We start from the raw sequence: 26,978 nt of genomic DNA on the forward strand, positions 1-26,978 counted from the left end.
CTTCAGTATTTCCACAGTGGGCGGGTCCAGGGCTCGTTGGCTTTAGGACCCAGTGGCTCCTCCAGCGAGGCAGGCAGCGGCTCGGCTCTCAGACTGAAGCAGACAAAGGCGAAGGGAGAGACGGCGTGCCGCTATCCTGCAGCATCGACTCTCACATTCACACACACACTCCCCCACGCACACTCTCCCTTCACTCCGCAATCAGCGACGCAGGTGAGTCCGCTAACGGGTGGGATTATCCACAGACTTTACTGATTACAGGATAAAATGAAATTAGGGTGGTTTTGATTTGGATTGGACAATATTAGATGACATTGTAGGTATTTCTGTGTGGAGGAAATTATTTTAGGTTTTCAGATGTGCGTTTGAGCAGGTGGATTGTGAGTAGGTGTGCGCACACCCAACCCCCCTTTTTTCCCAAAGAAAAACTTGCATTTTATGCATCTGCTCTCTGCCATGTGGTTACGCTCATCCATCATGCATGAGAAGTATGAAACTTTTTCTCTTCCTTTTGTGACTGTGATTTAGAACTAGCTCTGCGTGACATGGCTGTTTCTAGATAGATACTGTCTGTAGATCAGTTTTGGCGAAGATGACTGGAGAGTCATAATGTGGTGTTGGTTTGTCAGGAGTGTGTAGTCACCGTGGTGTTGTGTGGGTGGCTCAGGCAGGAACACGGAACCAGCCAAAAATATCAATTATACCGCACAATGTTACTGCAGTGCTGCTTAATGCTCAGAACAGGCTTTAATTTGGGAGAATGAATGCGGTTTGCTGTGGTGGTGATTTTTATTCGGCTATTGATAAAAGTCTGACCCATAAAGAGAGAGACTCATGTAAAGCTATATGTCATGTAGTTTAACACTGAGAGAAAAATCAGTGCGCCATTATTGGTACATTGAGAAGATGTACTTTCTGGACTCATGCTGGAGAATAAGCCGGCTGCTCCTCCAACAAGGAGCAGCAGTGAGGGTGATGTCACTCTGAAGGCAGGCACCCTGTTTGAGACAATGGACTGTCCTAGTTGATGCTCCACTGGGGAAGGGTCACTGTTAGCTCTGCCCATTAATGCAGCAGATGGGCTTGAAACCTGGCCTTTGTCAGCTGAGGAGCACCCATTCCACAGAAGTCCCACCCCTATCAGTCATAAAACCCCAGTCAGCAGCACAGCCAGGGGTTAGCAGGGGATTGGAGGGCCCCGCCACATGGATGGGTGGCGGCAGTTTTCTTCTATTTTATTTTAATGGCCTCCATTTGTCAATGTGGTCCTCTTTACAGTACTGTATACTTATATGCACCATGTAGGGCATTAAACCATAGAGGACACTGAAGGATTACCAATTAAAGATTCTGTAAGCAATGAGCATTATTAGACATTGTTGCACTCATTGGTTTATGTGCATGGAAAGGTGGAAAGAAGCACTAGAGGTTTGTGAGGAGATATTTTTGACTTTGTTAAATGTTCATTAGAAGTAGAACGTCGTGATATGTTTCAGATCAATATCACAATATATTAATAGTGTGATGAGCAACTAACTAATATCTGGCGATTATTTTTCTCGATTAGTCGATAGAATATCAGAAAATAAGTGTTCATTATAATTTACCAAGAGTCCAAGGTGACATTTTCTAATGTCTTGTTTTGTTTGACCAACAGTCCAAAACCTAAAAATATTCACGTTTACATTGATATAAAACAGAGAAAAGCAACAAATCCTCACATTGGAGAAGCTGGAACTAGAGAACAGTTGACATTTTTTCTGGCAAAATGACTGAAACCATTCATTGATTATCAAAATAGCTGGCGATTAATCTTCTGTCTATCAACTAATTAACTGATTTATCCACCAATCATTTCTGTTCTATTCAAAGCAATGGAAAAGTGTTCTGCTGTTGCATACGTCAGACAAAACTCATACATGTGGAAAAAAAACTTACGATACAGTACCACTCAAAGTTGATAAATGATAATGAAATATTACACATTTCACATTGAGGGTTTGGTTGAGATTTGATACAAAATGGTGCAAAACTGACATTATTTCAATGACAGAAGATGCCGAACAGTGGTGTCGGGTCCTAAACGTCATCAAGGAGGAAAAAGTGACTTAAACATCTTAAAAGACATAGTGTATGTGTTGTTAACTCTTTGAGAAGAACAATATATTGAAAATGAGATGGAGCAGGGCTTTAAACTGGGCACAGACAACTTCCTCTTTTATGTGGGATTTATCTAGTTTGACATTTGGATCATTTGTAAAGATGCATTTTTACTGTAGAATTTCAAGCTATTTGAATAACTAAAGGATTGAAGCACCAAACTATTCAGCACAATAGTAGTTCAAGGACTCAAACCCTGTACTGAAGGTGATCTGGATCTTTTTTTTTTTTCTTGATTGTACAGCTTTCAAAAGCTAAATCATGAACCCACATATACATAATGTTCTTTGAAGTGGTCAGGATGTGTCACTGTTTGAGGCAAGACTATCAAAACCAGACCTTCAGTCTCACTCAAAATGATTAGTGGTTTCATTCATTGTCCACCTGTATGCAGATGAAACCATTACCATCATTGCAGATTTGTAGAATACAGTTCCTAATGTCCAGATCACAGACATTAGATGTATCTTTTGCTTTTAAAATGAAATTAAATGAAAATGCATGTCTCTGTGTTTGTACTACACTCATAGTGATTAATAACAGTAAAGGTGTTAATACCAAATTCAGATTTTGTCTACTTCTGCAAAAAATGGAGTGTAGAGTTTAGCTCACCTTTTGTTATAGTGAAGTCATCTGGGATGGGGAAAGAGGGCACAAGTGATTTTATTTTTTTTTTTTGATGGTGACGACTGATTAATATTATTGCTGTATTTTGTTTTTACGTTATATAAATAGTTTTCCTTCTGTTCCTAGAGTCTCCGGAGCTGGTCACCACCACCACACATCTGTCACAACCATCACAACTTTCAGCCATCATGGAGCTAGACTTTGGACATTTTGACGAGCGTGACAAGGCATCCCGTACCCCGCGGGGCGGGCGCATGAATGGACTTCCCAGCCCTACCCATAGTGCCCACTGCAGCTTCTACCGTACGCGCACTCTGCAGGCCCTCACCAATGAGAAGAAAGCCAAAAAGGTGCGCTTCTACCGCAACGGAGACCGCTACTTCAAGGGCATCGTGTACGCTGTGGCCAACGACCGATTTCGCACCTTTGACTCACTCCTGGCTGACCTCACACGCTCGCTCTCTGACCACATCAATTTGCCACAGGGTGTCCGCTTCATCTTCACTATTGATGGCTCACGTAAGATCTCAACCTTGGATGAGCTAGAGGAAGGTAAGCATATTTAGTAGGACGCAACAAGCACTTACTATATGTCATTTAATGCATCTCCTTCCTGAGATAAGGGATCATTTGGATTGTCAGTTTTTCTTCCCCAGTAGAGCTGCTGTAGTGAGATCAAATTGAGACATTACAGGCCACCGTGTAAAAGATGATCTGCAGTTTCAAGTCGGTTTCTGTGCTGAGAAGATTTAGAAGCATAACACTTCCAGTTCTGAGATTAGAAGTCTTATCTTTTCGGTCTAGACTCCTGTAATCTCTTCATATGATGTATCGACTTCTAATCTGAAGGGTTGCTTTGGACATGTGACATGGTCCACTTCTTCCAATTGTTTGCACGTTGTACATTTTGTTAGGCTATTAAGTTGTTTAAAAATGAAACTGTTTATTTTGTGACTTTAATGCAAAGCAGTATTTTCTCTCAAAGACAAAACAAATGTGAGAATTTTTTAAATACATAAATCGTGCCTTGTTTGAATTAAACGGCCACATTCGCGAAACAACAACACAACCTGTTACTCATGTAAAATTGTATTTCATGGGTCTGTTTTCAAAGATTTCTTGAACCTGCTTATAAAGCTGAAAGCGGTTCTTAATGGGACTCGGTGGTCTCAGTTTTGGGTGTTTAGCGTTAGACTCTTAATACTGAGCTGTAAAGTCAGCTCTCAACAGCTCAGCATGGGATAAATGGTTCATTAACATACGACCTTAACGTCTAATTCTTTAAAGAAACCTCCAGTCACGATTTGGGAGTGAGTTTTTACTGTAAAATGTCTCCATCAGCATCAATAGTAACGGTTGGTGAAATACCAGTTAAAACTGCACCTTTTTGTATTTTAGTGAAATTTTAGATAGTGAAAGGATTTTTCTGATTTAGAAATCAAGGTATTTTACATAACGACATATTTCATACCATTACTGATCAGTTTGTGCTTCTGTCTGATAGAGAAGTTTAAATGATAGACAGTTTCATGAGCAGCTGCCATCATGGCTGTTAGTGTCTGTTGTAGATTTATGTGCTTACAGACTCATGTTGTAAAACTCACCAAAGATGGTTTGGAATCCTTTTTGGTAAATGAACGAAATGATGATCCATGCATTTGTCTGCCTGAGGAAAGTCATATTTCAGCGAAACATTTGCCTAGATGCAGCAACATAAAGCTTTTATTCAAGCAGTAGATGGGGATGTTATGAAGATACAGTAAGATTACAAAAGTAAAAGTGATGCTGAAGTTGTTTTTTTTGAAGACAACAATATTTGTTGAATACTTGTCTTACCCTGGCAAATCCTTTTCAACAATCAAGAATAATTTCAAGACCCAGTCAAATGACCCAACTTTAAGTCCTGGTCCACTTGCTGACAAACATTACTTTATGAGATTCTTCTAAAGAAGTAGGATGAGGTGGACAGGGTGAACTTGGGGTAAAGCTGTAAGCTAAACTAAAGCTTAATTTGTTCAAAATGAGATGATCATCTCTTGGGAGTTTCTTAGGGAAGATAGGTGTGTGTGCGCTCCTCTGTGTGCTGTTCTGCATGTGTGTGTGGTGAGTGCAGTAAAGAAGGGGCAGCACAGTAAGCACTGTGGGTGGTGGGGGCATTTCATTGTGCTTCCTCTTGTGGGATATAATTAATTGCTCAATCTCCTCTGCACTGTGTAATCCTGTTTTGTGCCTTTTTGTCTTTGCCATAATTTCTCCACATTTGGCCTAATTGTTGCCTTCTGGAATCCCCTTTTGTCTCTGTCTCTCCATCTCTCTCCCCGTGCTGCATTTTGTCTTTAACTCCTCTCCCTGTCTGAGCAAGAACAGCACAATCTGCTGTAAAGACTGGAGGTCGATAATGAAAATGAAAATTGAAGATTATTTAGAGAATTGGAAGAAGGATGGGCCATTTTAGGAAAAATATATGTGCGATGAGGCTGTCGAATATTTTAGGTCCCTGACTTTTTTTTCTTTTGGAAAATAAAAGAATGCTTAGTCCCTATATGACTGAAGTCCTCCTTTTAATGTCCAGCAAGGACAGTCTTACAACAGGCTTCATCTGGAAGGATACATGCTTTAAACTCAAAACACAATGAATCTTTAATAAGTGAAGATTGTCTCTACTGAATTGCTATTACTGTCAGTGTGTGCTGTAAAGCAGGTATTGTTGGACTGATCTGTGCTTTGATCTCACTGGAGAACCTTTTTCTTTTTTTCTTCTACAACACCAGACAAAGACATGTAATTGCAAGCTATAGAATAATACTAAAATAGTGTAATAAACATTTACATGAAACTCTTTTCGCTTTTTCCTTCCTTAAAAGGATTTTGTAGATTACCATCAATATTTTTCAAAATCACACAAACAACACACGTTTCCCATTCATCCCATTTGTATCTAACCATCCAGATACTGTAGTTTTGGTGTATATCCAATCCTCAGACTCCTGCTGTTCCCTTAATACGATGGGGATGAATGGCATTTTTTATTTTTTGTGGTGATCCAAAGATCAAAAATGACATTTGGAAAAAGTCAATAGCAACATGTCTCTCCAGAAACAATCTGGTTAGTCAAAGTCTGGCTGTGAACAGTTTTTATTCTCAAAACCTCCACAAACAAAACACCATACACCATCTACAGTATGTGCTATTTTCTTCAACAAATTAAAATGATTTTTAGTTGTGACATTAGATCAATGTTTGATGAAATCCAAGATGTGAAGAGAGTTACCCCCACTGGTCTTGATATCTCATAATTTGAGTTACTGCAGGTTCAAATGTTTGAGTGGACGCGTCTGGGACTCTCAGGTGTCAGTTGATAGCTGTGTTACAAGGCACTAACCCAATTTTTTCTTTTTCTTTTGCTGTCATAGGGGAAAGCTATGTTTGTGCATCAGAGAACTCCTACAAGAAGGTTGACTACACAAAGAATGTCAACCCCAACTGGTCCGTGAATGTAAAGGCCTCTGCGAGCCAGAAGAACATGCAGTCCTTAGCTGCCAAGGCTGCCAGCGAGCCCAGAGAGACCAAGGACTTTGTTCGACCCAAGCTAGTGACGGTGATGCGCAGTGGTGTGAAGCCACGCAAGGCTGTGCGTGTCCTGCTCAATAAGAAAACGGCACACTCCTTCGAGCAGGTGCTCACTGACATTACAGAGGCCATTAAACTTGAAAGTGGCGTGGTCAAGAGGATCTACACACTTGATGGCAAGCAGGTATGTCTCGCCTTTTAGCCATTACCTGGCTTACATCTAGCTCTCAGGTAAAGACATTGGATCACATGTGCTGCTGCAAACTAGCATTGTTTATTGGGTCATGATATGCATATGAAAAACTCTAACCTTCTAAAATCCAAATGTACCTAGCTTTTTCTGTCTTAATTTGTTTATTGGATAGGGCCCTCTGTTCAACTGGTATAAAGGTGGCACAGTACAGTATGTAAGCAAAGCTACACAATAGGAAAATTTGTGGTCAGGACTGACAGTTTGTCATTCATACATCCACCCACACCTAGGCAGATATCATGATCAAAGGAAGGCAGGAAACTAAATTATTTGCTTGAAATGCAAAAAAACAAAACTATCACTTGGCTTCTTCAGTGGTTTTGATTCGATGTCATTTACTTTTAAAATGGACACAGTAGGTAGAGGACAAAATGTTATTGTCTGCTCCTACCCTCAGTCAACAATGACAAGGCAGGACCATGAGAACCTCGAACATCCATGAGAACAACCTGTGTACACAATGAACTTCATTGTCTACAGCCTTTATTCTGACTTTCAGTCTGAGGCAACATATTATCCTGTCTTGTGGTTCAGGTCATTAGTATCCTGTCCACCAGCCTTTGTTGTGGAGTTAGTTTTTAAGCCATTGGTATTTCTGAGTTGAAAAGCTAAAAAGTCCTGGGAAGTTCTGTCTACCACCCATTTTGGTAGTATACAAAGAGCCAAGCCCTGTATTGTTGTTTGATAATTTTGTCCCCATTGTTACTCTATTTGGGATGGTGCACACTGGTATTTTTAGTAAAACGGTCAGAATATGGATCGAGGAAAAACCTTTTACGTTAACATGTGAACAGAACTAATGCCAACAAGGACGCTGAAGCTTGTAAACGTACTCTATTCTGGCAGTTACTTGCAATATTTGCAAGTAACTGAGCTCAGTACAGCTCAGAATCCTTAATGTTACTTCTCTTGAGCACACAAATATTTGGAATATGAAAAATCCCATGCACAGAGGATTCAAGTTGGACATGATGTGTCAAGTAGAATAAAGCTCTTTTTTTGTTAGCTTGGGGTTAAAACATTTTTGGAAGAAAATAATCAGCCTTCTGTCATCTGACAGTCCTAGAGAGTCTACTAAAGACACTGGCACATCTGAATGCAGACATTTCTTGTGTCATGTAACAGAACCCAGAAAATACAGGGCAAAATGTCTTTAGTAACCTTGACTGTTGGCTGGCTTCAGTAAAGGGATCGTTCGGCTGTTGTAGCCGAACAGAATTCAGGGCACTGGAATCCCCTACCAGAAGACCCTGCAGAAAAAACGTTTAGTTTCCACTGGCTGGCTGTGGGCAGTAAAATCAGACCTGTATTTTATATACACAAAAGTACGAGATTAAAGGTAATACAGCATCCCCTGAATTAAAAAAAACCCCTCTAGATTAAGGTCTTGATTTCATTACCAGCAAACATTGCATATTTACCTTAACACATTGGCAATTGCTAACATTTAAGCTGGGAAAGATGCATATCAGACAAACATTCTTTATTTCACTGGAAATATTGTGGAAATTAAAGTGTACCATGAAGTAGGGGTGGACGATATGACCTAAAATTTATGTCAGTGTTTTTTTTATGGTGACATATTATATCATCGTATTACAAAAATATAAGGGATTCTTCACTCAAAACATAATTCTACCTCTTTTCACTCTATTGGCAATGTAAGGGAGCATATATTAAAGAAAAATGACTAAAATGTTATGTGTTTATTGGCTCCAAATAGGAATGAAAATGAGGTATAGGCCTACATGTGTTTTGGTAGGAGTAGTCTGCCCCATATTGTAGGTTAATTAATAAATATAATGTGATTCATTCTCAGAGTTAGACAAGGGTTAGGATGAGGCATTTCAACAGCATTTATTTGGCAGAAAACTGAAAGTATATTGTATAAGTACAATAGTACTACTGTACTTATGGGGCATATCTATCAAGTACATTTACATACAGCAGAAACATACACATACACATACACAGCAGCACTTGTGGTCTGCCTGTCACCAGATTCGTTACACATTTGCAAACACATTAGTGCTGATTTTCAAGTCACATTTCATATCTACTGCAGCGAATATGATTGTATAACCAAGAGAACCAGTTAGTTTGAAAACCAGTTGGGACAGAACACCGGCGAGAGCAGAGGGGCCTTTTGTGTAACAACAAAGAAGCTGAGCTAGCGTTGCAGTATGAAGTTCCACAAAAAGCAACGTGAGAAAACCGTTTCCCACATCCTACTCTGGTTATTTAATTGGCCTCAAATGAGGCGTAACATTCACACAATTTCTCTTGACTGTCCCTAAATATTACAACATTAGTAAAACATCGTCCCAGCCTGTGGGAGTAGACGCTAGCCACATTAGCCCCACACCATGCTAATGCTAAGTTCAAGAGGCTATCCTGCAAAATAAACAGTGAAGCAACATAGAAATGGCAACTTATAGCTTCCGAGTAAAGTTGGTATCGGTCAATCCTTGAGCTTCAGTTTTGAAGCGGATCCTGCTTTGTACTGGCCCTCCTAGCAGTCCAAAGTAAAGTGGTTAATTTAGCGCACACATATGAGAGTTTCCCAGTAGTTGTGGGGACATTTCCATCAAAAAAGGTTAATACACTGGGTCTTAATTTCCTCGGATGGTGGGAGTAGATGAAGACTATTGTGTTGTTTTTTTTCAGCCAACAACTGAGAAATTGGCGTGCTCTGCTTGTAATGTTACCTTCCACATCTTCATTTGCACATCAGAGTCAGCATTAGCAAGGAAAATAGTAAGTAAGTTTTGTCACCGGTGACGGTGTATACCGCCCACCCCTACCATGGAGATTAGCAGAATACATACTGAATAGAACTAATAAGTAGAATGGATTTGGAACACAGCTATAAATTCAGCTGAAAAAAAGCACAAGAATGGCGAAAGCTAATCAACTGATTAATATGAGGCACACAACATTCGTTAACTTTGCCTAAAAGTCACTCCCTGGGGAAAACTATTGTTTTCTCAACACACTAGCAAAGGACATAATGTTTTATTTATGTTCATGCTTTATTGAAGCAGTGTTGAGGGACAACCGCAGCCACCATGCAGGGTCACCCACCTGGAAGGCTGTGGAAAGGTCTGAGATGGACCACCGACATGTGTGCTACTTTATTCCATTAAGTAATAAATAAAATGCGAGTGAGCGCTGTGGTCCAACAAAAAAGTTTGGATATGGATGGGGTGCAGTGTCAAGATTTGGTCAAATATTTTCTGTGCAGTAGGTGACCTTTTGATTACAAAAACATTCAACAACCATGATAAAATGTATCTTGCAGATAAACTACTGCTGATCTATCTTTTCTCCTGATAATTTTAAAACTCACACCTGTCACACCTGTATTTGACTGCATAGATCAAATAACTGTGCTTTCCAGACTATTGTGAATCACAGTTAATTAACAGGGGGGATGTGGAGCAAGCGTGAAAGTATGTGTGGATATGAATATGGACATCTGCTCCTCAGTCCTCTCTTTGATATGGTTAAATGTTCGCTAATTCTCCTGTGGGGACCTTTTTTTCCTGTATTATTCATTATAGATGGACTGGGGATCGTGCCCTGCTGAGCACCTTTTAGGTGTTGTACTTCTTCAGTTTTTTCCTCTGTATTAATAAGGCCCGAATCACAAGTGGATTGGAGGAGGGGAGGTGTGCTGAAATGATAGATGGGGGAATTTGATTTTAATGCTCTCTCCCAGGGGTGCAGTCTGGCTGCCCCAGGCCTTATACTGGTTTTCCTACAGAAACACTTGCCAATATGTTTGGATATTGTAATCATATTTTAGCGTTTTTATCTTTTGTGGTTGGCCTGTGGTTAGGTTTGGTTCCTCTTCTTGCCCCTGTCTTGCTAAGAATGTTTTTGCCATGCATTTTTAATGATGACTGACAAAATGATTGTAATAGCCACCATATGGTAGCTATCCCAATCTGAGCATATTGATTCTATTGTTATCACTGTAGATATAGATTAATTATCTCATGATGTCCAGTGATCATTGACTCATGCCAGGGACTCCAAGTTTCATTGCAATGTACAGAAATTTGAGAATGCTGCACACATTATTGCGGTGTCTTTGTGTGCAGAGGCACACTGCAGCTGCTCTGTGGTGGAGGTGATATGGTAGAAGCAATATTGATGCAGTGCCCGCCCCTCCCTGACTCTGCGCCGATCCTCCTCTTCCCATTCCATTGCGATAGCTGCTGGGACCGGTTGCTAGGAGACCACATCCCAGGCACAAAGAGAGCCCAGCTGGTGTGGACTGGTCTGTCAGATACCACATCCTGTAGTGGGTGTGAGAGTTTACTATCAATGCAAGCCTTTGGTTTAAAAATCACACGTCATGTTTTTTTTTTTTTTTTTTACCTGTATATATTCCAAAATCGGGTGTGAATTGGAAACATGATGGACTATAGTGTTGCATATACAGTTTTAAAGGATCAGTTTGTGATAGGAAAATCAAGAGTGAAAAGTTGGCCTTTCAAAAATGCTATAAAAACAACCTGATTCACCTTTTTATGCCTTTTTTTTTGTTAGTGCTATGTAGACTCTAAAGACAGCCTGCCCTCCTCTCTTTGTCAGTATTGTGAACAAAATCACCCCCATTTTCCCCTCAAATGCTGGTGCATTCAATCGGGAAGGGTGGGGCCAGTGGATTCAGCAGTAATTTTCCATTCTTAGAGCAAATTAGGATCATTTTAGTTTTGCTGATGAGTAATAATTATTCCCCTAAAGAAAAAAAAAGCACATTTCTTCATTTGCCCTCACTGCTTATAAAGGCTACATTAAATCAGAGAGAGTTTATTTAATTGCTGGCAGCCATTTTGTATTCATTTCTTTTTGATAGAGGTGTCTGCATAGGAGAATAGTTCTGATTTGCATTCAAGATCCACTGCTTGTTTATCTGAATTGCACTTTGGGAAGGTTTTCGTCTAATAGATGCCAAATGTAATTTGTGAAATATGTTGAATGTACATTGTGTTGCTCTTCGATTTGTCCGAGTCTGCAGCATTGCAGAGGGCTCTGATGGATTTGAGTACCCATTATTCTGACGTCCTTTTTTTAAAAATTGATTTGTCAACAAAGAGCCACAGAAGAAAATAAATGGATGCTTCAGGAACAAGGTCACACAGTTATTGTCAGAGAACAAAAGATTCCAATTTGCTTTAAAAGTTAATAATTCATGGCAAGCAATTATTCGCTGAATCGGATATGGATACAGGCATGGGTTCAGGGCTTCTTAAGGACTAAAATACATCCAGTAATAGGGAAGAAAAGCCTGCTTTTCCTTGGTTATCAGTGCTCTTGCAGTCTGCCTGCTCTTTGCCATGCTGCAGAAGCAGTTGTCATGGCAATAAGCTCCGCCGTGATGGATTCAGTTTGTGACAATGGCTGTAATACGCTGAGTGTGCTCTTTACATTGGGTCTTACCTGCTTGCTCTCTGTTCGTCACCCTTCATCACAGCTCGCCACATTTCACTCACTCACACACGCACCCCCCCACACACACACATACACAGTGTTAAACTAAGGCAGACAATCGGGCTGACAGAGGGGCGTTGTCCCCATGATGAAGCATCTCAAGCAAACATGGAAGCCTGCATGCATCCTCTGTGCCTGAATCCCCTCACAGCCACCCAGTTCCTGCACGAGCACCACATCAACAAGTGAGCATGACCTGGGGGGGAAGAGGAGGAAGCAGAATTTAATAATGCTAAGGCCACATCAGTCAGCCAAATGGAAAGCCTGCTTCCTCAGGGTTAGGGAGGGGTGGGGTTAAAACATCAGGCACCAGCTGCTCCCCATGACTGTGCAGATATCGCTGCCTAACTGGCTCATCTGTGCTCCAAATGCATCCGGAGCACCTACAGTAGCACACAGACACTGCCAGTGCACCAAGGTCACAGACGGATCAGAAAGGCAACTGGCAATAACCATCATCGTTAGAGTGGGACAAATAACTACAAAGCGATTGCTGATGCTGAAATATTGGCTTTCTGTATATTTTTATCTACTGGATTTGACTTATGTCCTGTAATTCTGTCCATCAGCTGAGCTGTTGCTACAAAAGCAGACAATCTGACATGATTTTTAAGCTATGATTTTTTTTTATACTTTGTATTGTCTGTGAAACCCTCAGTTGAAATGGACAAAATGGAGACGTTGTGTGTACTTTGGAGGAATATTCCACTCAGTGCAGAAGCACTGATATTGATCAGGTCTGTGTGCCTACAGTGAAGGAAATGGTGTGGGAGTTTCCCCATGGGTTGCAAAGCAAGGTCTTACTGGCTCTTTTTAAGCCTTTATCTTTTTTTATACTTCACTTCTCTCTCACATAGCTCAGTAATCCTGAGACCACACAGTAAAACATTGAATGAAAATTATTTTTTTTCACTGAGATTTCTTTTTTTTTTTTTGCCCTTAATCTTTAGTTAAATACTTTCCCCTCAACCTTATGCCATCCCCAGAGTCATAGCCTCTGCTAACATAAAGAAACAATAAAGAAAATGCAGCAGTGTGCACCCTTGCAAAGCCAATGTCTTAATTTCAAGACTTGTTTATTTGTATGGTGGCATAAGGAAACCCTCAAACTCTGAGATTACTCCTCTGGTATCTTTTAGAGCACAGCAGATTAGTGACCATTTGACTGACTCATTAACGGCAAAGTCAAAACAGTATAATGCAACATTGAATAGCTTTACTTCTGCACAGAGATCAGTTGATATGGCTGTGCGGAGTCAGATGAGACAGATACTGGACCCGGAGAATCCTCAGTCATTCATTCCTTATTGCTCTGACTGTGCTGCTGAAGGGATGAGCTGAAGTCAAGACAAGCAGCTGCTTGTAGAAGACAATGGATGCGTAAGCTTTGTTTGGAGATGTTTCCTGCTGCTTCACACAAAAGCTGTGGCAAGGAACTGCTGTTTGACCATTATTGACCTGAGATTTTGAATTAATTTTGTTTTTACTAGGTTGGTTTGGTTGTTTCAAACTGTTTTTTGAGTTACACCTGAAATGATTGCCTTCACAAGAATATATATCATATCATATATATTAGACAGAAAACTTTGAGGCACTGCTCATCCCAGATTATAATGACTGTGTTATTTGTCAAACTGTGGTCATGATTGTGGTACTAAACATGTTGTCCCAGTAAGAGTTTTCCCATTTACAGTGAAATATTACCTCTCTGTTTTGCTGTTATTTACAATGTATATGTTTATGATACTGAAGAAGATTGGTATCATATGGTGCATTCATTTTATTAACTTTCATAGAGGTGATACTGTATGTTGTGGTAAATATCTCTGGTGTCTCAAATAGCTTGTTACCTTGCATTTTGATGAATGAATCCTATAAAAGGTGAAACATCACATCTCACATCAGAGGTAATTCCCAGAAATTTTCTGTTTTGTAAAACAAATACTAAAATGAACAAACTTTTCATTAAGCACCACAGAGAGAAACTATAGAAACTGCACTAACTTGTGGCCCACTCTCTTCTCCCCAGGAATTTCAGAATTACAGAGCAGTCAATTTCTATATGTACTACTTGACCACCATGACCTAATGGACATCTGCGGCCTGTGGATGATTGGGCAGAGTCGGCCTAAAGGAACTCTTAATAATTCAGTTGTTGTAGTTGGTGGATCCCTGCGTAGCTGCTGGTGGTGGTGGTTTTCGGGGGTCATGTGGTCCTGACAGCTGGTGGGGCAGAGATTAGGGATGGGCTGGGTGGGACAGAGGGTGGTGGGCACCTGGAGTCTGGAAGGAGCCAGTTTTTAAGAAAACCTCACCCGTCCTTCCTCCAATAAACACACAAATGGGTATACACACGCTGACTCTGATCTGTGCATTGTATCTCTGCAATATGTAAATATGCAATATGACTTTTGATCGTCTTTAAGTTGAATGGCATCATGTCCTTGCATATTGTCCTTCTCCTCGATTCTGTTGCCAGGTGGGTCTGGTTGACGCAGTTGAGTGACCTTTTCAAATTGAGACAGGGTGCTTCTTAACCTACATCCAAATGTTCCCCAAGCTGGCCTGCCCTTTTGTCACTGCAGCCATGTTTCAAAGGGACTCTGACATTTTACATTTGATTTGATTGCATGCAAATCCGAGCGGCCTTCCACAACATTTTTATCAACTGTAGACAGACAGGCCAATATTCACTGAGGTTTACAGTAACTATTAACCCATGTATGTGAGAGGAAAAACAAGTGACTTAATCAGAAAATAGTGTACATGCTGGCCAGGTTTAAGTGATTATTGGAGTGCGGGACATTTGATGCACCTTGTACATTAATTATTTGTGGGCTTAATGATGCAAAGAGGACTGGTCAAAGATCTACACTGTAACTGTACAGATAATGTGGATCTTAAGTGATTCCTGTAAAGAATAGGATTAGTAGGAATCCTTAGAAGGATTCAATGTTTTTGCTATGGATTTTTAAGGAGGATTTGGGCTTTCTGAAACATGGTTTAACCTGTTGTCTCCGAGCATGCTATTTTTGCACTCTGTAACCCGTCTTTTGAGACATTGCAGTACAAAATTATATATGTTTTTCTTTTTTGGATTTATCTAGCAACAATCTTTGAGAGCAATGCTAAGTAGCTGGCGAAGCTCTTGGCCAGATAGGAATATTTTTTTTGCTGTGGAAGCTAGGGAGCCAGAGACACCTAACCTACAGTGTCATTTTGCTTTTGTTTCAGTCACAGTAATGTGAGAGAGACAGAATAAGTATGGGGTTGAAAGCCAAGAATGAACTAAGGTCCTTTTGCAAAAATCCAGATTATCAATTATTTTTAATGTTTAAACGCACGCAACATCTTTTGTTTTGAGGTAGTTATATTGAATCCTCCTAGGTTGGTGAGTGGATCGATTGACTAGTGCTGCCTGTCACAAACCTACAGAGAGGACAGACTCTTCATTTCAAATGGAGATTCTGTTAAGAGAGATTAAGGTAGAAGTCTGGTGGATAAACACTTTATCCTTTTAATCGTCTCTGTTCTTAAAGCTATTAAAACATGGACTAGCCTCTACCCTCCTGCCCCATTCCAGCCCATTTCCATCCCCTCTCCTCCACCCGCTGGCCTTGGGGGGGGGAAGAGTGCTTTCTAATGCTTCCATCTTATGATTAACTGTCAGGTCCCCTTGTTGCACACAACAGTTTAACCTAATGAAAGTAACATGTATCTAATCTCTTGATAATGAAAACCCAGATTTGCTGCTTGTAAATTAGCCCTAGCTGAAAAACCAATTAGATTTTGATTCGGAGAGTCAAAGTACCATCTCTGTACCTTTTAGCAGGGATCTGCCAGGCCTGTATCCAGGGTATCTTGTGGGACACAGACAGGGTACAGCTGTTGGATGCCTCGCCAGCAAGTCACCACCACACACTTTTAGCTTGTCTAGCAGGACAGAGAATCAACATGGCAGCTGCCTGGGTGGGGTGTTCCCAAATTATCTGCAGCTCATAGTTTGGATATGTATCACAAAGGAAACCATGATGCATCTTGGCTATCTTGGCAAACATCCCAACACAGGGTAATCTTTCAGGCAATGGACCTCTCAGAGAGCCCAGCAGAGACTCTTGAGTCAGTGGGAGTCTCATGTTTTTAGAAAATTAGCCTTGTGAATAAAGACAGTGAGTCGTCTGTAGTTCATATATCTTGATCCAATAATTCAAGTGAGAAAGAACAAATTTCAAATGGTGTTGAAAGGCAAACTGTTAATGAGCTGAGATGCTTTGTAGCAAATCTCATCTGCACCAGGAACAAAAAAGCAACCAAGGGGAAGCACAGCTTTTAGTTTGAATGGCTTTAATAGGCGTGCCTGAGCTGGTAACAGGGTCTGTATAATGGGGAGCAGAGGAGAAGGTGTGGCCCAAAGACATCTGTCCACTCAGGCCATAATGTGTCAACAGCTGCTATAGCATAAAAACACCCTGGGGAAGGAAGTTGAATCATTTAAACATTACAGCAAAGGTGTAACATTATACTCTCTGTTTGGGCTTTTTTGTGCCTTTTGTGTGTGTGTGTGTGTTTAGTTACATGCACCTACTGTAGCTAAAGGCATGTTAACATGACAAGTAAAACACAAAGGTGGCCTTCTATTACCTAAAGCTGACTAAATACTTTGGCTGGCAGACAAGGAAGACCTTACTTTTACTTACACTAACGCTTTACTGTTTACAGAGTTTATCCTTTTTTATTATTATTTTTTTAATTAAATGTAATCAGCATTTTACATTTTCATATCTTGTCATCAGATCTGTGACTACATCATCCATGTTGCTTCCTCTGCACAGCTATTCGCAACGCTTCATCATGCTGCAAATGCCTGTATGGATGACATTTTTTAATTAGTCCTGAATCAGCATTTCAAATGCACTTCATTAGATTATGAATAATAACAGCACGAATATAATCAGATGAATATGAACAGATAATCCTCCCTTGGCAATTGCATAGTCTTGGGTTCTGTAACACTCTCAGTACGTGCAATAAAGGCATTGATTAGCTTTTAAAACCAGCCATGCTATGGCCGTGGCTCTCAGGATGTCGGTTGGTCGGTCCACCACTTTGGTCCACACTGAAATATCTCAACAACTATTCAATGGATTGTGCTTTGTCTTTATTGCTAATTTGCAAATGTTAGCATGCTAACCTGCTAAGAATATGGTAAACATTCTGCTTGCTTAGCATCAACATATTAGCATAGTGAGAGTGTTAGCATGCTGATGTTAGCATTTAGCTCAAAGCACTGCTGTGCAGCCTCACAGAGCCGCTAGTGTGGCTGTCTCTTAGTCATATTATGATACCAGTTGATACAATGATTCCAGATTATGAACAGTCTCAAGTCTTCTGGCTTCTTGCTTCACAGGTTACCTGTCTTCAAGATTTCTTTGGTGATGACGATGTCTTCATTGCCTGTGGACCCGAGAAATTCCGCTATGCCCAGGACGACTTCTCTCTGGATGATAACGGTGAGTGACAGCATTAGTCTATATTTTACATCATAGTATACAATAAGTAGGTATATATAGGTCAGTACGTGTATACAGCATATTTTGTCAGACATGATGGAGAACAGTTAATCAGCTTTGTGCAATATTATTGTACAACCATGGTAAACATACAGTATGAGTTTATAATAATCATGCAGCAATACTGAATTAAAGACATTGTAGTTGTGAAAAGATTAATGAAACGTATAACAGCAAATGACACAGACAAGTGTTTCCATATATACATTAAGACACATTTGACAGGGCTTTTGCATCGTTTGTCTACATTTTGATTTAAATAAGTCTATTAAATTGTATATATGACAGCAGTTGGTGGAAGGCATCCAGTGGAATTTGTTTTGCACTTTGAATTTTAGGAATTTGGCTCATGCTTTTACTGAGTCACTGAAAGTGCAAACCGTACAGTAAGTGTAATGTATATATTGATGTTATGTTTGTATGTGGCATGAGATTTAAATTAGTGCAGTCACAGAGGGTTAGTTTTCCTGTATTGCAGAGACTTCCTTACTGTGAAATTCCATCCCATCAGTTTAGTAAACATAATATTGTGAGATGAACCTAATGATTTAGATATTTAGAAAAATAATTAAAGAAGCAAACTTGAGCAATTTAGCAAAATCCTTAACATTCAATTTAACGTAACTTTCTGATATACTGACCCTGGTTTCCAACATTACACTTGAGCACCTAAAATGTATCATGTAGTGTGTGTATGTGTGTATAAATAAATAAAAAAATTAATAAATAAAATGTCCACATAGAGTGAGAGCTATATATTGAGGAGAAAAATTATGTGAGAGCAAGTCCAAGAAAGAGAGGCAGAGTCAAAGAGGGAAGTCGGTTATCTGCAGCCAGCAGCAAGGATAGGAAAAGGTAGAGAAGAAGAAGAGCCATTAATCTGTCCGGTGACAGGTTTAGGCCAGCTGATCTGTTGGTGCTGATACGGCTGAGTAGTTGAGGAGAGAAAATGTAAAACCAATCCTCTCTGAGTGTCTCTGCTCCCCACAGACCTGAAAACCCTATTTTTAACAACCCACTTCCAACTAATGTCCCCTCCTCGAAACATTCAGAATCTTATAAATGTCTTTTTTTAAACTTAACTTAGCACTGATACAGGGCTGATTTGTCATTATGTTCCCTTCATCCCTTTTCCTCCCCTCGGTTCCTTCTGAAATCTTGGTAGGATGGAGTTCATTAATAATGATCTGAGTCCTTTCCTTTCAGCACATTCCCCCCATGGAACCAGAGCTAAATTGTTTGTTTCATTCAGTCTCACCTCGGGGCAATACTAAGTAAAATGGCTGAGAGTCTCGAGCATCCAGACATCACTGAGTTGGCCTCAGTAGAGGAAGAGCGAGGCCTGTCTGTGATACATCACATGGGCATTACATTACGACAACACACATATTGCTCTGGATGATTTATGGTCAAATCCTGACGTTTTGTAAGGCAACTCTCCTTACAAAGATGACTGATAATAGTTACCTTCTGATGTGTTTTCAAGGAGTTAAGATTCTATATAAGCAAAAATCAGAGAGACACATGCAAAGAAATGTTCCCTCTATACTTTTGTCTGGGCTGGAGAAGAACTTTAAATGTATTTCTCTCATTTGTTCTACTCGCACAGTTATTGCTATTAAGCGTGGTTTGGCAGACTTACCAAAATAGATTTAAATCCCTTGTGGTTATTATTTATACTTCTTATGTTAAATACAAAACTATGCAGATGGACATGCAGACAGAGAGGAGTACATGCGTACCTGCAGCTCTGTTTATGCAGCGACAACATCAGTTGAAGCTGAGAGGGAATCTGTGCAGATAGACTTAAGGCTATTTCGAAACCACTGAGTAGACTAGACAAGCTGCCAGTCTGAGGCATTGTCAAAGGCATGGTGGCACACCTTGCAAACAATAGCACATGAATGTACGTCTGTATCCAGCAGTGTGTGAAGGTTAAGAGAGAAAAGACAGGCATGGTGCGATCCCGGGAGACGGAGGGAGGACAGATAGTATAATTAGCATCAAAAGTGGAAGAGAGGAGGGAGGGGAGGAAAGAGAGAGCCTGACGGTACAAACAGAGGGGAAGATGCAGAGAGAGGAGTAGCAATGTCTGGAGTCTGTCTACCCTGATTTAATACAGTGACCCAGAATATGCTGTATACATTTCTATATGATTTGAATAAGCACTCACTGCTATACATTTACATGAATTTACAAGCAACAGATATCACTTTCTTGAATAATAGCCAGTAAACCCAGGTATATAAAGATGGCAGTCAAACTAAACACTGATGTTTACAAAAAACCAAGGTGCAGCAACCATTTTAAAAGCCTGCATGCTTCTGGTGTGAATTTGACATTGTGACATTTGTGAAGAGACATGGTTTCCTCATCCTTGTTGTATTTTCTACTTGATTATTACTTCCACCAAAGAGATTATGTTCTCAGTGCCGTTTGTCTGTCAGCAGGATTACGAAAAAACGACTGGCCTGATTTTCATGATACTTGGTGGAAGGGTGTAGCATGGGCCAAGGAAGAACCCAAATTTGGAGCGGATCCGAATCATGGGGCACACAAATAATTTTTCACTTTCGTTAACATTGCCAGAGGTGTCACCGGTGTCTATGGCAAAATGAACTGAATTCGTCGAGCATGCGCGAACCCGTTGAACACATACAACAAAAAATAATAGTAGATAACCATCAGTAGCCTCAAACATCACTGTAGAAACAATTGCAGCAGGTATGTAAGAAATAAGCAATCAGGGATGTGATTTTTAGGCACAACCATATATCCTTGGCCGAGGTCTGCGCTCTGGGTGCCCTTCTAGTTCCTGCTTATTTCTGTCTCCTTATCATGCTTGTGCTGTGGGCCCACACTAAACTGGGTGTGTTGCCATGCATTGTATGTTGTTAGAATCCAAAATACTAGGGCAAACGGGAAGCAACACAATACCATTAGGAAGTTAAAGCCATTTAGTATTTGGTTTGCAAACGTAGGTAAATAGATACAAAAACAACACAACAAAGGAAAAAGGGCTGCAGGTGAAGTCAAATCAAAGAAATTAATATACTTTGAATTCATATTCTACACAGAGCTGCTCTACCAAACAAACACACACAGTTCACTCATTTGATTTGGGGGGAAAATGTGATAATTTCTAACTTTCTTTGTTCTTCTTTCCACAGAATGTAGGGTGATGAAGGGACCCAATAAAGCTCCTCAACGTGGTTCAGCAAAGAGTCCTGGTCCGATCAGGCGCAGCAAGTCTCCTGCTGAATCGAGTGAGCCCATTATTATCTCCTCTACATTGTAACGCTTCCTGTTTAAAGTACAGCAGAAACTGACCTCACCTTGTTCTATGAATCAAAACAAAGAGAGCTGGTGGAAAATAAAACTAGGCCATTTCTGTTGCTGGAAATTAACTCAAATACAACATGAATTATGACAGCAGAGTGATATAGTGATCAGCTCCTGGGGTTGTGTTGTAAGACTCTAAACCCCAACCAGATCTAGTGGTGCTGGTCTGTAGCTGGCCTTGACCTTTTGACCTTGATCTGAAGGGAATGGCGAGCATAAAGATGCATTTCTCCTGTAGAATCAATAGTGTATGATAGAAGATGGTTAAAAATACATATATACATGTCAAGCTTGCTTCCAACAAGCACATTTCAGAAATGCTAATAAGATAATTATTTTATTTTCATTTTGTTCAACTATAATCTGCGTTTTGGTGTCTGGAATTTGACAAAGGCAGAGAAGGAGTTAAAATCCTGGTTCCTCTCTGTGTTGTCTGGTTGTGCTTTGAGAGCTGGAGACAGTTTTTACTGGGGGGGTCCAAATTACATCAGCTCCTTAATCTCACTAAAACACCTCATAAAAACCCTCTAATACTTAAGATTGGGGACAGAAAAAATCTGTCTTTGTTTGTTATATTAAATCTGGTGAGATTTAGCTTAATGTCGCAAATGCAGATTTTTTTTTTTTAAACCCATGAATAAAACATGTAAGTAAACAAAGACAGTGTAAACAGCTTTCAGCTGTTTGTTTGACAATCAGGCATTTTAACATTTAATAATATCCAGGAGGCAATAAAACATAATAGCTTGAATCTTTAATGTTAATAACAGCTTTTAACACTGGAAAACAGTGCTATACCTCTTTGTTACAATGCTATTTGAGTTATAGCTGCACCGTTAGTTGGCTGAACAGTTGGTGCCATGAAATCTGATCGGCTGCAGGTATAACAACAAAAAAAGCAGTTTCCTTTGACAGCTTTTACGTAAACTATAAACACTGGGGGGGATGATGGCAGTGGAAAAATATGGCTGGTTTGTTTTTTTTTCTTCTCATGTTTCAGATAACCGATTCAAATTATTTAAGTGTTAGATTATATATTTTGTAAAACTGTATAAATTCTCCCACTGGTATATACCATGATTGCACACCCACATAGAGGTTTTGCTATGACTTTTTAAAGCCTGTTAAAGTATGAGCAAGTGTCAGTGTCTCTCCAACAGTGGAAAGACAGAGCAGGTGAGTTGTTAAATCCCCTGCGGGATAAATGCAGAGAGTTGATGCTCTGAGTTGGCAGTGTCAGGCAGTGTGCTAGCAGCAGGTAGTCCACAGTTCATGTTTCACGCCACTTTACACGATGCGGGTTCCCTCAGTCCTTCAGTCTTAAAATATTTTATTGATTAGTGATGGGGGGGTGTGGTGTATCTGGCCTTTTAAGACAGCAGATGGTTCGCCAACATGCTGGGGAGACAGTAAACTGTTTGAGCATTAACCACCTCTGTAATACCTTAGAGGTCAGCAGGGTGATAATGGGGTCATAGTAGAGGAAAAGTATGTGATTTGCCTATGTTAACTGGGATTACTATAATGCTGATGAGTTTTGCTGACCAGAATGTTTAGTACCAAAAGAAGAGGATTTCTTTTCTTTTTAGCATGTATATTTTACTTCTCATGCTGGACAGATTCAGGGATCTGCCAGAGTATCTGTGTACTTTATATTATTGAAATTATAATCAAACATGAAAAACTATAAATGTTGCCCTCTGTCTATGAATGCTTGTCCTGCCTCTGATTGGTTAACAGCTGGTATGGAGGTCTCTTATTGGCCAACAGCTCAACAATAGATTGAACACATACTCATGCTCTCCAGCATGTTTATAATAAAAGTCTAGCTGCTCTGTAAATTAGACATTTGTTTTAGCCTGCTTACCAGTACTTTTTTCAGCCTCTGGCATCTAAAAACCCCCCAACTTGTATAAGGGTGCATTGGGTTTAATGAGTTGAATGCACTGAAAGTGTGTTTGGCATGGTCCTGGGACGGAAGCCCACAATGAAACACAGCGATCTCCAGTTAAACATCACCACACTGGAATGAGTTTTCTACAGAGGATGAATAAATCTCCTGGGCAGTGTGGGCAACTTTGCTGTATATAGAGAAAAGGTTACTCTGCCACAGCTGAATGTTTGGTCTTTAAATAAAACAGCTGCACTCTGTTCAGTATATGTGGGAGAGCTGCTCATGTTTAGATATACTGATTTTAAAATTCCAAGATAACAGGACATTAACATTTGTTAAATGAAGCCAGTGGCATTAAGTTGGTTAACAATGAAGCTTTATCAGCGTTGTGTTTTCAACACTCATTGGCTCAAATTTACACTGGCCATCTGGCTCATAGTCTTCAGAATTCTTTTCATCTCTTATAGACAAAAAACTCTTTTAAACCACTTAACACACAACTACATCACATCACACCGCTCTTAGACATAAACACAATGTTCCACACAGATTGAATCCTAGCAACGTGGCAGGATGCAGAGTGAGTGAATAAAATGTCATCTAACAAACAGAGAGCTTGTCAGCCACCTAAACCCTCTGCACTGTAGCCAAATGAGGCCACAGTTCAGGAATGACTTTTCTCCAGAGCCAAGGAAAGAGATTCAGGTCTCTCTTGCAAACTTTCTAATCCACACTACTGTTTACCTCTTTTTCTCGTGTTTCTCTCCTCCTCCTCCTCCTCCTCCTCCTCCTCCCTGATCTCTCCCTCTTTCCCTCTCCTCTCTCCACTGCTCTGTGGGTTCTCTCAGCCAATGGGACGGGCTCCAGCAGCCAGCTCTCCACCCCGATTTCCAAGCATTCCCCCACCTCCAGCCCCAACAGTCCAGGCCTCAACAACAAGCAGAAGGTACCCGGACCTCTCTCAGTCTTTATCATTTTTTGCTCCTAACTGTAACTGTTTACACATGTGACTTTGCTCCTCTGTGTTTGCAGGATCTCTACCTGCCCTTATCTCTGGATGATGATGATTCTCTTGGCGAATCGATGTAGACTCTCCTCCTGCAGCCTGCATCCTTTTTGGCCTGAAACACAGAAGTTTTTATACCTAGGCTGCTTTCCACTTTCACTCACAGTGCCACCTGTTACTGAGGAGAAACACTCTTTGTCTCTTTTGAAGGCCTTAGCCACCAGGGCTATGACACCATTTGCTGCTTGAGAATAACGCAAACACAAACCTTTTTTTATATATTCAGTTTCGACCACGTTGTAACAATCAGCTCACTAATGTTCAGACGTATGTTTCTATGTAGAGGTTAGCCTCTGTTTCTCAAAAGGGCACACAGTTCACTGACGAGCAGATGTCACAGTGTAAAAATTTCACTTTGGTCTCAAACATTTTGTTAAAGGATGCACTCTGACTTCAATATTTCAGTCACAGAATTCCAAGCAGCAAATGGATATTTTTAGGGTGTTAGTCAGAGCTGACTCAACTTTTGTATCACTTGTATTCGTGAAGTTCCTCAATGTCCTCCTGTCCTTCTGCCCTACTACGGTTAAAGGTGTGAAAGGTAATGGTTCCTTGCCAGAGGAAATCTGCTAAGCCAGATAAAGTCCTTCTAACCTGCTGTAAATACTGCGTATAGCTATCCATCTTAACATCTCTGCCCAGTGTCCATTGCTGTGCTTCCATAACGTCACTAAAATGTCTGTCTAACATTTGCTCAACATGATACAGGGTATGGTCAAAGTAAAAGAAGAACCCAAATGAAGTCCCACCACAGAGGGTGAACATATGTGGGATGCAGATCCTGAATGAAAAGGATTATTGGTCCGAAGCTAACGCCTCCTCAATGAGAATCCATGTTCCCAAGTGAATATAAATATGAGAGATTATAAAACAGTCTATAAAATGACACTTTTAAACCACCATAACCATGGAGGCCTCAAAATCCTTATGTTGGCAATAATTGGCATTCATCTTGTCTAATCAGGGACAAGGAAATAACCATGTAAGAAAAAGCATCCCACATAGCCCTCAGGGAAGTCTTTATGTTGGTGTTTCCTCTATTTTGTCCCTCTACATAGACAGTAGGCTATACATGGTATATACCCTCTGTGTTTTAGATTTTCACAAACTGCAGTGCATGATATTGATGATCGATTATAAAACTTTGGGCATGTAAAAACAGCTGATTTTGAAGGACCTAACGGTGCATAAAAACAACTAAAGGAAAAAATATTAGAAACAAAAAAAACAAAAAAAAAAGCCAATACATATTCAGTTTACAGTTTTTATTGAGCAAGCCTAAATAATTCCCTATTAAGCCAGTTCATCACTACATCACCGTTGTGGTGATGTTTTATCTTACAATGTGTGAAATTCAAAGATAAATAAATAAATAAAGGTCTCAAAGCCAAAGTATGATTTTAGACCAAGAATTATAGAAAGGGGAAAATATGTAACTTTATCAGTTGTAAAATTATTTTAATATTCTAGAGGAAGCACACCTGGAGATTTATGCATGTTACTTTTAACGCATTAAAATAACGTCAAGATGAAATCATGCTCATCTGAGGCAATTAGTTTTATCAGGGCACTAAACAGTAGTGGGATTTCTCCTATTTTGCATGGCTCAGCATAGTTCTCAGATACAGGGGAGATGAAAACGTAATGTTTGTCTAAATCTATGTGTGGGTTTTAAATTTTTATAAAGTTTATTAATTTATATCAAGGGTACTTGTTTAGGATTTTTTTTTTCTAGTATTGCTCACATGAGCTCTAAACACTAGTACTTTTTTCAAGCCTCTGTGTGCAACTTTCTATGGCCATATTTCTTTTTCTATTGTCACGACTTGTATTGTTTGTCTTACTAATCTACTGAAAAGACTTCTCAGATTTCTGCAGGGAATCAAGCCTGAGAATCACTAAATTGGCGACAGTGAAGCACAAAGCAGGGAGCTACTTGTTCATCACAGCAACGGACACTTTACTGTCTACTTGCCAGCATTACAGAGCGTGACCACAATTTATTTCTCAATATATTGAAAAGAAAATGCTGCACATGTACAGTAGCATCCTTTTAGATTAACATCTATGCATTCGGATTAAAGAATAGTTAAAAATCTTTTTTTTTTTTTTTCTGGAGGAATGGCCTTTTTTTATACCCAGTAGCGTAAAAATAAATTAACTAAAAATAAACTAAAACTGAAGTGTCCATGCAGTTATTTCATTGTGATGATGTGACAGTCTGACAGTTGTATGTCTTGGAGTGATCCGGTGTCCGCCTTTTTGGATAAGCTTTGAATAGCTGTTTTCATCAGCCACTTAATGTTTAAGACAAACCATCACCAAACTATCTGGTGCTGTGAACTACACCTTTCTCCTGCAGGGAGTGCTGTCAAGCCAGCACAACAGCTAATAATATCAGCTAATCCAACAGCAGGGGCACCTCACTTTACCTACCATTTTGTACAAAACCCCATTTGTTGTCATTTTTCTGAAACTATTGGTTCTATAACCTTACATGCTAATAATGTTCTTGTTTCCTTGATTTTTCTACAGCTTACTGAAGAGCTACAGCATATAAAACATTAACAGAAAATGTTGGTTGTCTTGTGTTAACTGGCCCGCCACCATGTAAGATGGATGGTGTGAATTCATCACCTATAGTGGTGCCTTTTTTTAGATTACTGTCTTTTGATAAAAAAAAAAATGAAATGGGACATCGAAGGCTTGCTGTTTGTAAAACATTTTTAAACGTTGTGAATGAGAAGGCCTCCCAACACACTTTGTTTTGTAGAGTTACAGGACACTTTATCGTGGTGTAAATACGCTCCCTTCCTCCCTTCCTGTTCTCTTTCATATGTATGCCTTTCTGATCGAATGAATGACTTTTTTTTTTTTCTTGGGAATCTACAATGTCCTTTTTAGTGGTATTTTGCAATGTCACAGTGGCTTGTTTCAGTGCTTCATTCAGTGTATTAACCAGTATCCTTTTGCAATTAAAACAGTTGTATTTCA

At 39.9% G+C, this 26,978-nt stretch overlaps 1 protein-coding gene across 2 annotated transcripts; it reads left to right on the top strand.

Moving 5' to 3' along the window:
- Positions 1-26,978, top strand: LOC122888324 (neuronal migration protein doublecortin-like). 2 transcript variants are annotated; one of them, XM_044222649.1, is made up of 7 exons: positions 1-213; positions 2,914-3,339; positions 6,201-6,541; positions 17,520-17,622; positions 20,853-20,948; positions 23,767-23,864; positions 23,951-26,978. In XM_044222649.1, exons 2-7 carry the CDS (start codon positions 2,976-2,978, stop codon positions 24,005-24,007), a joined length of 1,059 nt encoding a protein of 352 aa, XP_044078584.1. In that variant the 5' UTR covers positions 1-213; positions 2,914-2,975; the 3' UTR covers positions 24,008-26,978. The 2 variants fall into 2 exon arrangements, with proteins under 2 accessions (XP_044078584.1, XP_044078583.1); XM_044222648.1 differs by lacking the exon at positions 1-213 and adding an exon at positions 320-488.

Source organism: Siniperca chuatsi, linkage group LG14 (genome assembly GCF_020085105.1).
Source record: "Siniperca chuatsi isolate FFG_IHB_CAS linkage group LG14, ASM2008510v1, whole genome shotgun sequence".
Classification (NCBI taxonomy): Eukaryota; Metazoa; Chordata; class Actinopteri; order Centrarchiformes; family Sinipercidae; genus Siniperca; species Siniperca chuatsi.

Excerpts from the sequence above, each read along its gene's own strand:
- LOC122888324 (XM_044222648.1), top strand. Across the intron at positions 17,623-20,852 it reads CTTCTCTCTGGATGATAACG|AATGTAGGGTGATGAAGGGA; the intron begins GTGAGTGACAGC and ends TTCTTTCCACAG. Across the intron at positions 23,865-23,950 it reads GCCTCAACAACAAGCAGAAG|GATCTCTACCTGCCCTTATC; the intron begins GTACCCGGACCT and ends CTGTGTTTGCAG.